A 14,770-nucleotide genomic window follows, 5' to 3' on the forward strand; every position below is an offset into this window, starting at 1 on the left:
ATTTTAACTTATTAAGAATATTTTCAACCAGAAAATGAAATTAATATCTCTCTAAACTCTCTGCTATTGATTAAAAATATCATGAGCTTGGTGATGAAGGTAGAGATGAAAATGATCATAAGAACCAAATATCAAGAACCAATGAATGGGGCATTGTGCAACACATGTGATTATATTATTTATCAAACTGAGATAGGAAGATTTAGAGTTTCAGGTCAGTCTAGTATACTGCAGTTTGAAGGCAAAGCTACTATATATCCAGGAATTATAGAAAAATATAAGACAAAAAATGAGTGAATAGAGAAAGTTTTACCTAGAGCTTCCACAATATCAAACTATGTATTTCACTGAGCTTGTACCTTTATATATGTCAAATTATTTCTCTATAAAATATATATGTGTTATAATCATGCTGAGACAAAAAGTATATTTTATGTACCTTATTGTGATTTTTTAATTTTTGAGATTTAAATTTAATTCCCATATTACTCCCTTATTTTTCTTTCCTCCAAACACTCACAAAAGCCCTCCTAATTCTCCTTCAAGTTAGAAATCACCTTTTTCATTAATGAATATATATATATATATATATATATATATATATATATATATATATATATGAAATATTTAGGAATGTGTGTATTCCTAAATATTTCCTGTTCACTTTTTTATAATGTTATTTGTATGACTGGTTTTATGGTTGATTATTCTTTTTGTGGTTTTTAACCATGCCTCACATTCTAACAGGGTGATAGCAGTTTGAATAGAGATAGTCAAACTTCTTCTCCTGTATCTCTAAGAGGCACCTAGTCTACCAATTCAACCTTAAATTTCTCTTCTTTCTAACCCCTGGCAAAATTTCTAGCCATTTTGTTTTCCACTCTGTGTCACTAATATAATATGTAGTATAGCTGTAGGTGCCTTTGTCCTCTCAACTACAATAAAAATGGCCCTAACATGGAGTAAAGGAGCAGGGACTCAGAGTGTTAGAGTAACACAAACCAAATCTGTAATTTGTCCTCATTTATTAATTTACCTCCACTGTTTATTGCAGCATTTATTCTTGACACTCTCTCCAATGTACACACACAAACTTCCATCCTAGGGAAACTATAAAATCACAGTTTGGTGTTCCATACTGAGAAAATAGGAAACTGTTAGAGGGATGTGAAGAGAGATGACTTACTGGGTGAGATATTTACTGTACACAATAGGATTGAGTTTAATTACCAGCACCCATAAGTATGGTCAGGTGTTTCTGTAACCTTCAAATAGTGTGAGTAGGGTTTGACTACCAGCCAATGTAATCCAAGTAAGATTCAGAATCAGTAAGTCCAGAATCAGTATATGTCTTATAACATAAGATGGAGAGTAACAAAAGTTGACCTCTTACCAACTCAAATTTTTCACATGCATATGTGTGTGCTCATGTGCACACACACACACACTTTCATCACCAAATTAAAAAATGTCCAAATTAACTTTAAAATTTCTAATCATATCTCAAAATATATACAAAGAGGGTGTAGGCTCCCCTGGTGTTGGGGTCACAGGCTATTGTTAATTACCCCTGATGTGAATGGTGGGAAGAAAACTTTGGTCTCCTTTCCTCTCCTCTCCTCTCTCTTCCCTTCCCTTCCTCTCCCTTCATTTCCCATCCTTCCTTCCTTCCTTCCTTAATTTCTTTTCTTTTTAAAATATTTTTCCTACCTTTCTCTACCATGTTTTCCATTGGAAATATATTTAGATTCTTGCATGTAATAGATAAAGACTGTACCACATATCTCTATTCAAATCAAGAATTTCCTTTCTTCAATGTTTCAAGTATCTAACAAACAGAAAACAAAGCTCTTAGCCCCAGAACAATTTTTTCTGAGTAAATAGGTGATTTCTAAACTTTAACAGTTCTCATGTATGAATGGTTTCTTATGAATTGCAGGATTATAAACATATAGCCATGTAGCCACTTGCATCTATAGTGCTTAATTCACTACAATGGTCTTTTATTTTTTCTTTTCAAGAAATGTCCTAGCCTCATGGAACCATATAATTTAACAGGAACCTTGGAATTCCTTCTCCTTGGACTCTCAGAAGACCCTGAACTGCAGCCCATCTTATTTGTACTATTCCTACTCATATACCTGCTCACTGTGCTTGGAAATGTTCTCATTATTTTGGCCATCAGCTCTGATCCCCACCTCCACAGCCCCATGTACTTCTTTCTCTACAATCTTTCATTGTCTGACATGGGCTTTAGCAGCACCACAGTCCCCAAAATGCTGATAAACATGCAGACTCATAACAAATCCATAACTTACACAGCCTGCCTAACTCAGGTTTCTTTCTTCTTTCTTTTTGGAGGTATGGACAGCTTATTGCTGGCTGTGATGGCCTATGACCGGTGGGTAGCCATTTGTCACCCTCTACACTACCAAGTCATTCTGAGCCCTCATCTCTGTAGATGTTTGGTCATAGTGTCATTTTTCATTAGTCTTGTGAGTTCACAGGTACACTGCTTGTTGGTGTCACAACTAACATTTTGCACTAACATAGAAATCCATCATTTCTTTTGTGATGTTCCAGAACTTGTAAAACTTGCCTGTTCTGACACTACTATCAATGACATAATCATGTTTCTTTTAAGTATCATTGTTGGTTTCCTCCCTGCCTCAGGAATATTTTATTCCTACTATAAAATTACTTCCTCTGTTTTTAAAGTTCCATCACTGTTAGGGAAATATAAAGCCTTTTCTACCTGTGGATCTCACCTGTCAGTTGTTTGCCTATTTTATGGAACAGGTATAGGAGTGTACCTTAGTTCAACAGTTTCTAGTTCTTCCAGGGAAAGTGTGGTGGCTTCGATAATGTATACCATGGTGGTTCCCATGATGAACCCCTTCATCTACAGCCTGAGGAACAGGGACATCAAGAAAGCCCTCCAGAAAATTGTCAGTCAAATAACATAAGTTACCTACCTGCATGATCCTTTAATATGTAGATTTTTAAACTGAGTCACATAACTGATTGTGGTGGCATTTAAAATGAAGCACTTCTAAATATTTCTGTTCATAAGTGATCAAAAATTAATTTGTAAATGTAGTAAATCAAGGTCTATCTTGCTGTGCTTGTCCAAGATACATGTTGTAGTTTCACTGCAGCCTAATGACTGAACATATAACATTATACATTGGCACTGCACGTGTTTTTACACACCAAAGAATGTGTCCAGAAATAGTATAAATTGGTATGGATTTGCCCATTTTGAATTGCTATACTTTTACCATATGTAAAATGAAAACATAATGATTTAATTACAGAAGTAAGGATTTCAAAATTTTTCTTAATATAATTTACCAGCATGTGAAAATGAAATTAATATATGTTAGACTTTTGTGTAAAAATGTTTAATTTTAAAAATTGATACTTGTGTTGTTGACTTGAGATTCATACAGCAGCTATTTGTGGTACATAACTTCATGATATGGGAGACTCACTCCACTTTGATTATGGTGCCATTGATAGCATTTCTCAGATATAGTGTTTGCCCTAAACTTGAGGACATATGGGCAACAGAATTTGGACACAATGGGAAATGTGCGAAGAAGACATGGAATTGGGGGAAGAACATGTAATGAAGGATATAGGGAGAATTTTTGGGGATAAAGAGGGAATGAGTGATTAATATGCTTATATTTAATTATATACATGTATGAACTTCTTAAATATTTAGGAAATATTTAAATCACTAAAAGAATTTTAACTTCATATTAAGATTGAATTTGTAAGAATATCTGAAATGGTCTTGCATAAACTCTGACCATTTTGTACTATGTATTTATGTAACTCGTCCTACTCTGCAGTGATTTGTATTACCACAAAATATTAAATAATCTAAGAAAACATTGAACTTACATGTTTTGATATATAATATATTCAGTCATGGTTTAATCTTCATGAAAACTAAAACCCTTATATCTAAATAATAAAAATGTGAATTGCATTATCTTTAATAAATGCTAAAATTGTATGCATGGTAAATATTGTTATTGTTATTCTCTAGCAATATATGCATTGTACTTGATATTGGATTACATAATAACATTTTAGGTACTTTGAAAATGACTCCTTAGACTTTAATATCATTTCCCATTTTCCCGTCATCTTCCCACTAATTTTTTTTTTTTTGGTCTTCTACAAAATAACATTGTGCTTAATAGATTAAAAAAGCAGTTTCACTGTGTGTGTGTGTGTGTGTGTGTGTGTGTGTGTGTGTGTGTATGCAATATATGCTTTATCCATTCCTCTATTGGAGACCTAGGTTGGTTTCATAGTTTAGATATGAACAGTGCTGCAAAATCACAGTTGTACAAATATTTCCATGATATATCAAGATGGAGTCCTCTGGATAAATGCTTAAAAATAATGTAGTTAGTATACATTTAGATTTAGTTGTTTAAGAGTTACTTATATGATGTCTCTTATACAGTTAATTATACTGATTTGAAGTGTATAATTCAAGTAAAAAAATTGAAACAAAGGCTCAACAAGAGATTGGGTAAGCAGGAAGTGAAACTACCCAGGCTTAAAGATAAGGTAGAGTATTTGAATTACTCAATCACAAAAAATATCCATGCCCCCCCCCCAAAAAAACCCTCAAGTGTAGAAAGTATGTGGAAATTCTTGAATTCTATTGTTGTGCATTGTTTTTAGCCCTAAAAAAACAACTCAGGAGCCAACTCTGATGAAATTGCACTAGGGTCTCTTTATTAGATGCTCAAGCTTAGTCTTACTTACAGCTAACCTTGACATATCAGGACAGTTTGGTGAAGCAGTCCTGAAGCCTCAGGAGGACAAGGTTTTATAGGAAATGGCAAGCAAACAAAGGGGTGTCCAGCCTGGAAAGAATCTAACCGAATGACTATTGTAGGTCAACAAGTGGATACTTAGAAGCAAAACTATAAACAATCACAAATGGTCTGAAAGTGCATCTGAAACAATCAGACTTATCTTGATTGGTCAATGCTCAGAAGTAGCTAGGGAGTAAATCTGAAATATGCTCAGTGGAAAAGCCCTGAGGTCCTTCCTGGTACTTGGGTGTAGCTTGGGTTCAGCTGCAGGTCAAGTTCTCAGACTCTTTTACTTTTAAGATGGAGTCCAGTCTGAAGATGGAGTAGGTTTGGCCTCTCCCTTTAAAAAAGAATTAAGCCTTTGGGTTTATAGAATAAGAGAGCCATATCAAAGGCAGACACAAAAGGTATCTTCAACAAAAATCAGATAGAAAATAATGCCTAATTTAAGAGAAGAGATATCTATCAAGAGCTAAGAGGTATGCAGAATATCAAATAGACATGAATATAATGCAATGTAATGCAATTACAATATTAAATAGAAAAAATTCTCCACAGCACCTAATAATCAACATGTGAAGCATATATAACAGAGAGAAGATATTAAAGATTAGGAGGAAAAAATTATAAGTTAACATAAAGACAGGTTCACTAAAATAATGCCTGAAAATAGTAAAAGCAAATTACTATAATCTCAAAACCAACATCAATGTAATTGAAAAGGAACTCAAAGCATTTTCACTAAAATCGAAACAAGACTAGTATGGCTACTCTATTAATACCTCTTTAATACAGTACTTGATATATAATTAGAAAAGTAAGAAAACTGAAGAAAAGGGCAAAGAAATAAGAAAGGAAGAATTCAAAATACCTTTCTTTGAAGGTAATATGACTTTATACATAAAAGACCATATGGACTCTACCAGAAAGTTCATGCAGCTTATACATACATTAAGCAAAATTGTAGAATACAAAATTAAAATACAAAGTATTAACCTTTCTATGTAAAAACACACCAAAAAAGAAATTTGAAAAATAGCACTACTCAAAGCAGTGTTAAAGAATTTGTGAGTAAACCTAAGCAAGTGACAATATCATATAATGAAAACATAAAGATACTGAAAATGAATTTGAAGAAGATACCAGAAGATTCAAAGACTGCCATTCTCATGGCTAAGAAGTATTAAATTGTGAAAATGGCTAGCTTAACAAAAGCAGTCTACAGATTCAATTCAATCTTTATCAAAATTCCAATGCAGTTCATTACAGATGTTTAAAGAATAATCTTAACTTCTACATGGAAAAATGGAAGATCTGAGATAACAAAAGAATCCTGAACAACACCTACTAAAACAAAACTGTTGGAGATATCACATCCTAGATTTCCAGCTAACCTATAGGGTAAATTCATAAAAACAGAATGGGAGTCATAAAAACAAAACAAAACAGAACAAAAACTTTGTTCTTATATATGTTAGTTGTTATCTATTGCAAAAAGAATCTTCTTTGAAGAAGGGTGAAAGATACATTTGTTTGTTAGTATAGAAAGACTTAAGTATGAATAGTTTAAATATGATATTCTCATTTTGCAGGATTATTTAGGTTCTCCACTTGGACATATGATGTATGCTTAGGTTTTTGGCCTCATTATCAGTGCCAGGAATTCATGTAATCTCACTGACTAGGAATTAGGTCCTACAAGAATATGGTTGGGTACTCTCATACCCATGTTATTTCACCAATGAGCAATTTTGTCAAACTATTCACATTGAAGCTTGAAGAGCTCATAGCTGAATGAGGTTGATGTGTTACCTTGTCTCTAGTGATATAGATGTCAGATTCTATGACTATAAAATCTAGCCAGTAGGAATGATAATTTCAGATAAAGACCAGCTGATATCTTCATGTTTTATGAGTCTAGTATTTGGCAACTTCAGAAACGGCGTGTTATTATCAAGTTCTGGAGGGTAACTAAGATTATTAACAATAGCCTATAAACCTTGTGGGTTTATGTGATAAAATTGTCCAATAACTCACAAAATATTAACCAATACTACTTCACATTCGGCAAAGGCCAAAATGATGTTTCATTTTTCTTTTTACATTTTAATACATTCCCTTTTATTATTTTTTCCTAAGAATTATTGCATTGCATTACAAGCAATGAAATCCTGATTTCATAAACATACAAGCATGATTTGTTAGCATGCAAAAGCTTTCCTTGAAAAAAAGATTAATTTTTATTTTGAACCATATGTATGTGTTAATGTATGATTATTGTTATCAGAGTCCAAAGAAGGAAGTCAGATACCCTGGAGTTAGCTTATTTACATTTCAAATGTTATCCCCCTTCCCAGTTTCCCCTCCACAACTCCCCTATCCCTTCCCTCATCCCCCTGCCTCTATGAGGGTGCTTCCTGTCCTGCCCATCCACTCCAGCCTCAGCACCATTGCATTCCCCCACCCTGGGTCATTGAGCCTCCACAGGACCAAGGGGCTCTACTCCCAGTGATGCCCAATAAGGCAATCTTCTGCTACATATCAAGCTGGAGCAGTGGGTTCCCCCATATTTACTCTTTGGTTGGTGGTTCAGTCCTTGGGAGCTTGGGGGTTCTGGTTGGTTGATATTGTTGTTCTTCCTATGGGGTTGCAAACCCTTCAACTCCTTCAGTCCTTGTACTAACTTCTTCATTGGGGTCCCCTGCTCAGTCTGATGTTTGACTTCGTGCATTTGCATCTAAATTGGTCAGGTTCTGGCAGAGTCTTTCAAAGGACAGCTTTATCAGGCTCCTGTCAGCAAGCATTTCTTGGCATGAGCAATAGTGTCTGGGTTTAGTATATGCAGATGGGATAGATCCCTAGGTGGGGGCAGTCTCTCGATGCCCTTTCCTTCAGTCTCTGCTCCACAATTTTTCCCTGCATTTCATTTTGACAGGAGAAATTCTGGATTAATATTTTTGAGGTGGGTGGGAGGGCCCATCCCTCGAACAGGGGCTGTGCCTATCTTCTTGATATGGTCTCTACTGATTCATTCTCCCCTTTGTTGTGTATTTCAGCCAATGTCCTCCTTATTGGGTCCTGAGAAACTCTTGGGTCTCTGGCATCTAGGACTTTCTAGTGGCTACCTCCAGTTCCTCCTCCCCAAATGCTGCACAACTCCTTTCAAAATCCTGAACCTCTGTACTTCTACCCCATCTCCTCCCAAATCTGAACTGCCCTCCTCTTTTTCTTCCCCTTCCCTCTTCCTTGCAGATCCTCCTCTCCCTTTAACTTCTGAGATTATTGTATTCCCTCTTCTGAGTAGGACTGTAGCATCCACACTTTGGTGTGGTCTTTCTAATTAGGTTTTATATGGTCTGTGAATTGTATTGTGGGTATTCCAAGATTCTTTTTGGCTAATATCCACTTATCCATGACTACATACCATGTGTGGTCTTTTGTGATTGGATTACCACACAAAAGATGGTATTTTTCAGTGTCCTCCATTTGTCTGAGAATTTCATGAAGTCATTTTTTTTTAATAGCTGAGTAGTACTCCATTGTGTAAATGTACTACACTTTCTGTATCCATTCCTCTCTTGAAGGACATCTGGGTTGTTTCCAGCTTCTAGCTATTATAAATAAAGCTGCTATGAACATAGTGGAGGATGTGCCCTTGTTATAAGTTGGAGCATCTTCTGGGTATATGCCTAGGAGTGGTATAACTAGGTCCTCAGGTAGAACTATTTCCAAATTTCTGAGGAACCACCAGACTAATCTCTAGAATGTTTGTGCCAGTTTGCAGTCTCACCAGCAATGGAGTAGTATTCCTCTTTCTCCACATCCTCACCAGTATCTGCTGTCACCTGAGTTTATGATCTTACCCATTCTGACTAGTGTGATGTAGAATCTAAGGGTTGTTTTGATTTTCATTTCCCTGATGACTAAGGATGTTGAACATTTCTTTAAGTGTTTCTCAGCCATTTGAGATTCCTCAGTTAAGAATTCTGTTTAGCTTTGTACCTCATATATTAATAGTGTTATTTTGTTCTCTGGAGTCTAATTTTTTGAATTCTTTGTATATTTTGGATGTTAACCCTCTATTGGATGTAGGGTTGGTAAAGAACTTTTCCCAATCTGTCAGTTGCCATTTTGTCCTATTTATAGTATCCTTTGCCTTACATCTTTTTAAATATTGTGAGGTACCATTTGTCAACTGTTGATCTTAGTGCATAAGCCATTGGTGTTCTATTGAGAAAGTTTTCCCCTGCTAATGTGTTTGAGGTTCTATTCCACTTTCTCTTATATTAGATTCAGCATATCTGGTTTTATATGGAGGTCCTTGAGCCAATTTTCATTCTTCTACAACACCGTTTGTTGAAAATGCTGTCTTCTTTTCCACTGGATGATTTTGGCTCCTTTTTCAAAGATCTAGTAACCAAAGCTGTGTGGGTTCATTTTTGGCCTTCAATTCTATTCCTTTGATCTACTTGCCTTTTTCTGTACCAATAGCATGTGCTTTTTAAAATCACTAATGCTCTGTAGTATAGGTTGAGGTCAAGGATGGTGATTCCCCCAGAAGATCTTTTACTTTTGAAAATGGTTTTTGCTATACTGGGCTTTTTTTTTTTTTTATTCCAGATAAATTTCAGAATTGCTCTTTCTATTTCTGTGAAGAATTGAATTGGAATTTTGATGAGGATTGCATTGATTATGTAGATTGCTTTTGGTAAGACGGCCATTTTTACTATGTTTATTCTGTTGATCCATGAGCATGGGAGATCTTTCCATCTTCTGAATACTTCTGCAATTTTGTTCTTCAGCGACTTGGAGTTCTTGTCATACAGACCTTTTACTTGCTTGGTTATTGTCATTCCAAGATATTTTATATCATTTATGACTATTGTAAAGGATGTCATTTTATTAATTTCATTCTCAGCAAGTTTATCCTTTGAGTAAAGTAACTGATTTGTATGAGTTAATTTTGTATCCAGCCACTTTGTTGACGTTGTTTATCAGCTGTAGGAGTTCTCTCATGGATTTTTTTGGGTTACTTATGTATACTATAATATCATCCTCCAATAGTGATATCTTGACCCCCTCCTTTACAATTTGTATCCCTTTGATTGCCTTTTCTTGCCTAATTGCCTTGGCTAGAACAGCAACTATTATATTGAATAGATATCAAGGGGAGTAGGCACCCTTTTCTTGTCCCTGATTTTAATGGAATTGCTTCAAGTTTCTCTCCATTTAGTTTGATGTTAGCTATAGGTTTGCAATATAGAGCTTTTATCATATTTAGGTATGGACCTTGAATTCCTGATCTCTCCAATACTTTTAGCATGAAGAGGTATTGTAACTTATCAAATGCTTTTTCAGCATCTAATGAGATGATAATATATTTTTTTTATCCTTTGAGTTTGTTTATATAGTGGATTACATTGATGGATTTCCATATATTGAACCATCTCTGCATTCCTAGGATGAAGCCTACTTGATTATGGTGAATGATCATTTTGATGTATTCTTGGATTCAGTTTGCAAGAATTTTATTGAATACTTTTTCATCAATATTCATGAGGGAAACTGTTGGGTTGTAGCTTCAGTGGGCATGGGTCCTGTTGGGCTGGTTGTGGATCTCGCATGTCTGCTGCCCCAGGTGTCTGGAGCCTTGGGTCAGAGAGGCAGAGGCGTGGGAATTCAACTGTGCTCACTCCATGCAGTGCTGATATGGCATGACTCCACTCAGGGATGGAAAGAACACAGTCTGAGACCCCATGGGGGCCGGAGCTCTTGGGCTAGGAGGTGGACAGGGACTGACTGGACTCAAGCCCTTGGGCTCTCAGGAGCTGCTGAGAGGCTGCAGAAAGGCCAAGATGGGGGCATACTGGTTGGATCATTCCACAGCTCTAGGGATGAGGGGGAGAAGTCCAGTGGCATCCCATGGAGGAAGAGAGACTCTTGGTCTTGATGACTAGCTTGGCTGGGTCATGGCTGGGTCTATGTGTCTGGAACCTAGAGAGGTCCTAGGCAGGAGATTAGATGGTGGCTCTGTAGTTGAAGACCTTCTCCATGTTTCCTCAGAGTGGGCTCCAAAGATGAGAGGAAGTCCAGGTCTTATTGTCATGGCAGAAAGTGAATGAAGCTATATCCCATATTCTCAGGACAGGCCTGAGGTTAAATACCTTTTGCAAGGAGGATGAGGGTCTGGGAAGGAATGATTTCTTTGGGAGGGGCTGTAGATGGCTGTCCTATGTGCCTGAAAGGCACAGATTAATGGAGGTCTTTGGTCTCATGTCAGGAGCCTGAAGTCTGGGAGCATGGCAAAATGCATGCCATCCTTTGTACAGAAACCTGTGAGGTCTCCAACCTGCTGGGTCTCTGGCCATTTCTAGCCAGTTTTCAACCAGAAACCATGCTGTCATTTCATGGTCCTACAGGAAACTGGTCTGAAGTGCTCTTTCTTTGTTGAGTCTTTGTGTGATTTAGGCATAATTGTAACTGTGGCTACATAGAACGAATTGTGTTGTGTTCCTTCTGTTTCTATTTTATGAAATAATTTGAGAAGTATTTGCATTTGGTCTTCCTAGAAGGTCTGATAGAATTCAGGACTAAAACCATCTGGTCCTGGGGAGATTTGGTTGGAAGATTTTTTTATAATTGCTTCTTTTTCCATAGGGGTTATGGGACTGTTTAGATAGTTTATTTGATCCTGATTTAACTTGGGTACCTGGTATCTACCTAGAAAATCAACCATTTCATCTGAATATTCCAATTTTGTTGAGTATAGGCTTTTGCACTGCGATCTGATAATTTTTTGAATTTCTTCAGTTTTTGTTGTTATGTCTCCACTTTCATTTCTGGTTTTGTTAATTTGGATACTATCTCTGTGCCCTCTGGCTAGTCTGGCTAGTGTTTTATCTATCTTGTTGATTTTCTCAAAGAACCAGCTCCTTGCTTTGTTGATTCTTTGTATAGTTCTTTTTTCTGCTTGGTTGATATCAGCTCTGAGTTTGATTATTTCTTGCCATCTACTATTCTTGAGTGTATTTGCTTCTTTTTGTTTTAGTGCTTTCAGATGTGCTGTTAAGCTGCTACTGTGTATGTTCTCTTCAGTTTATTTTGAAAGCACTCAAAACTATGAGTTTTCCTCTTAGCACTGCTTTCATTGTGTCCCATAAGTTTGGATATGTTATGCCATCATTTTCATTAAATTCTAAAAAGTCTTTAATTTCTTTCATTAATACTTCCCTGAGTAAGTTAGCACATTGAATAGAGAGTTGTTCAGCTTCCATGAGTATGTGGGCTTTCTGTTGGATGTTTGTTTGTTTATTTTATTTTGTTTTGTTTGTTTTGTTTTTAAGACTAGCCTTAATGGAATTATTTCAATCTTCTTGTCTTGGTTGAGGCTTGTTTTTTGGCCAATTTTATGGTCAGTTTTGGAGAAGGTACCATGAGGTACTGAGAAAAATATGTATTCTTTTGTTTTAGGGTGAAATGTTCTGTAGATATCTGTTAGGTCCATTTGGTCCATAATATCTGTTACTTTCACTGTGTCTCTATTTAGTTTCTGTTTCCATGATCTGTCCATTGGGAAGAGTGGAGTGTTATAGTCTCCTACTATTATTGTGTGAGGTTCAATGTGTGCTTTGAGCTTCACCAATGTTTCTTTTACAAATGTGTGTGCCCTTGCATTTGGGGCATAGATGTTCAAAATTGAGAGTTTTTCTTGGTGTGTTTTTTCTTTGATGAGTATATAGTATCCTTCCTTATCTTTTTTCATAACTTTTGGTTGAAAGTCTATTTTTATTGAATACTAGAATTGCTACTTCAGCTTGTTTCTTGGGACCATTTGCCTGGAAAAATTTTTCCAGCCTTTTCTTCTGAGGTAGTGTCTATCTTTGACACTGAGGGGTGTTTCCTGTATGCAGCAAGATTCATGGTTTTGTTTACATATCCAGCCTGTTAGTCTATAAATTTTTATTGGGAAATTGAGTCCACTGATGTTGAGAGATATTAAGGACCAATGATTATTGCTTCCTGTTATTTTTGTTGTTAGAGGTGAAATTATGCTTGTGTTGTTCTCTTTGGTTTGTTGTTAGAAGACTAATTTCTTGCTTTTCTTGGGTGTAGTTTCCTTCCTTGTTTAGAAGTTTTCCCTCTAGGATCCTCTGTAGGACTGGATTAATGGAAAGATATTGTTTAAATTTTTATGGAATATCTTGGTTTCTCCATCTATGTAGTTTGAGAGTTTTGCTAAATATAGTAGCATTTTGTTCTCTTATGGTCTGTATGACATCTCAATATCTTCCGGCTTTTAGAGTCCCTGTTGAGATGTCTAATGCAATTTTGATAGTTCTGCCTTTCTATGTTACTTGAACATTTCTCCTTATGGCTTTCAATATTCTTTGTTCTGTGCATTTGGTATTTTAATTATTATGTGATGGGACAAAATTCTTTTCTGGTCTAATCTATTTGGTGTTCTATAGGCTTCATGTATGTTTTAAGCATCTATTTCTTTAGGTTAGGGTAGTTTTCTTCTATAATTTTATTGAAAATGTTTAGTGAGACTTTGAGGTGGGTATATTTGCTCTCTTCTATACCTATTATTGAGCTTGTGGCCCTGGCTGTAGCAGGCCTCCTGGGAGGGCTAGGGGAGCAAACAAGATGATGATCTCACCAGGCAGAAGATGTAGGTCAGAAAGGAGGTTGGAATTTACCTAGGAGGTGGTGGTGGGGAAGCCTTCTGTCTAAGCTCCACCCCACAGTTACCTGGAAATAACCTGGTAGGCCTGACCCACTATAAAAGGGGCTGCTTGCCCCATACTCTGTCTCTTGTTTTTCTCTTGGTCTCTTGCCATCATGCTCCTGCTCTGTCCCCTTGCCCCTCCCTTCCTTGCCTTCCCCCCTTTATCTCTCTCTACATCTTCATGGCCAGCCTCTATTCCTCTACTTCTCTACTCTCTGCCTTTCTCTGCCTCTACTACTCTCTTAACTCCTCTCCCTATGCCATGAATAAGCTCTACACTATACTGTCCTGTGGCTAGTCCTGTAGGGGGAAGGGGATGCAGTGGCATGGGCCTACTGAGACACCCTCCTCCCCCTTCCCCTGACCCTCCATCAGTGGTATTTACTTCAAGATACCCCAGAGTGACACAATGCAAAAGCAAGAAGTTTACTTTCCCACACATTGGGGGTCAACCCTTAATCAGTCCCTTTAGGCGAGTGATGAGAAGGTGACCTCGAATGGCTATTACAAGCAGCTGTTATACTTTTTAGCGGCACAGGTTACATCAGCAAGGTAACAGTTCAAACTTATTGACTATGCATATTGACCTTTAAATCTATTGACTAGCAAGCATGACATGCATTTGAACTCTACCCAGAACTTTCTAGAGTGTCAGGTGACTATTAGTCAGTACATCCTAAGAATTTTTTACTCAAGAATGATTCTGTGGGTGGAGAATGGAACTTGACCTAGCCTTGACCAGAGGCAGGAAGCTGGAACCTGGCCTAGCCTTGACCCAAGGCAGGTAGGTGTAAGGCTGGCAAAACCCCCTAGGACCCTCATCACCACTTATCCATCAAAACATGTCTCCCTTCTTTTTATCTTTTTATAAACACATCAGATGGGTCCCCTGTCTGCTGGGTTCCTTGGAGTTCCTAGCTGCAATGGTTGTTTGGGAGGATACCTTAAATGTTACCCTGTCTGCAGCAGACCTCCTGGGAGCCCTTCAGAATGTGGGGTGTTCAGAGGAGCAGATTAGAAATACATTTTTAAAATCCTCAAAAACACAAAAACAAATCCAAATTTATAAAGTCAAAAGATTGTAGAAATAAAAATGTTCAAAGAAAAGTGAGACAATTAGTCTAGTAAAACATTATTTAGTTCATTTTATGTTGGTCAACTACTCCTGGGCAAAGAGCCTAGCCAGGAGTGTGAG

At 36.8% G+C, this 14,770-nt stretch overlaps 1 protein-coding gene across 1 annotated transcript; it reads left to right on the forward strand.

Moving 5' to 3' along the window:
• Nucleotides 1-1,988: 1,988 nt before the first annotated feature.
• LOC114618172 (olfactory receptor 7E24-like) lies at nucleotides 1,989-2,966 on the forward strand. Its single transcript, XM_028763847.1, has one exon. It carries the CDS (start codon nucleotides 2,037-2,039, stop codon nucleotides 2,964-2,966), a length of 930 nt encoding a protein of 309 aa, XP_028619680.1. The 5' UTR covers nucleotides 1,989-2,036.
• Nucleotides 2,967-14,770: the final 11,804 nt, after the last annotated feature.

The sequence above is a fragment of the Grammomys surdaster genome, unplaced genomic scaffold (assembly GCF_004785775.1).
Source record: "Grammomys surdaster isolate TR1022 unplaced genomic scaffold, NIH_TR_1.0 140, whole genome shotgun sequence".
Lineage (NCBI taxonomy): Eukaryota > Metazoa > Chordata > Mammalia > Rodentia > Muridae > Grammomys > Grammomys surdaster.

What these genes read in the sequence shown, in the direction of transcription:
- LOC114618172 (XM_028763847.1), top strand. Translation starts at nt 2,037, where the DNA reads ATGGAACCATATAATTTAACAGGAACCTTGGAATTCCTTCTCCTTGGA.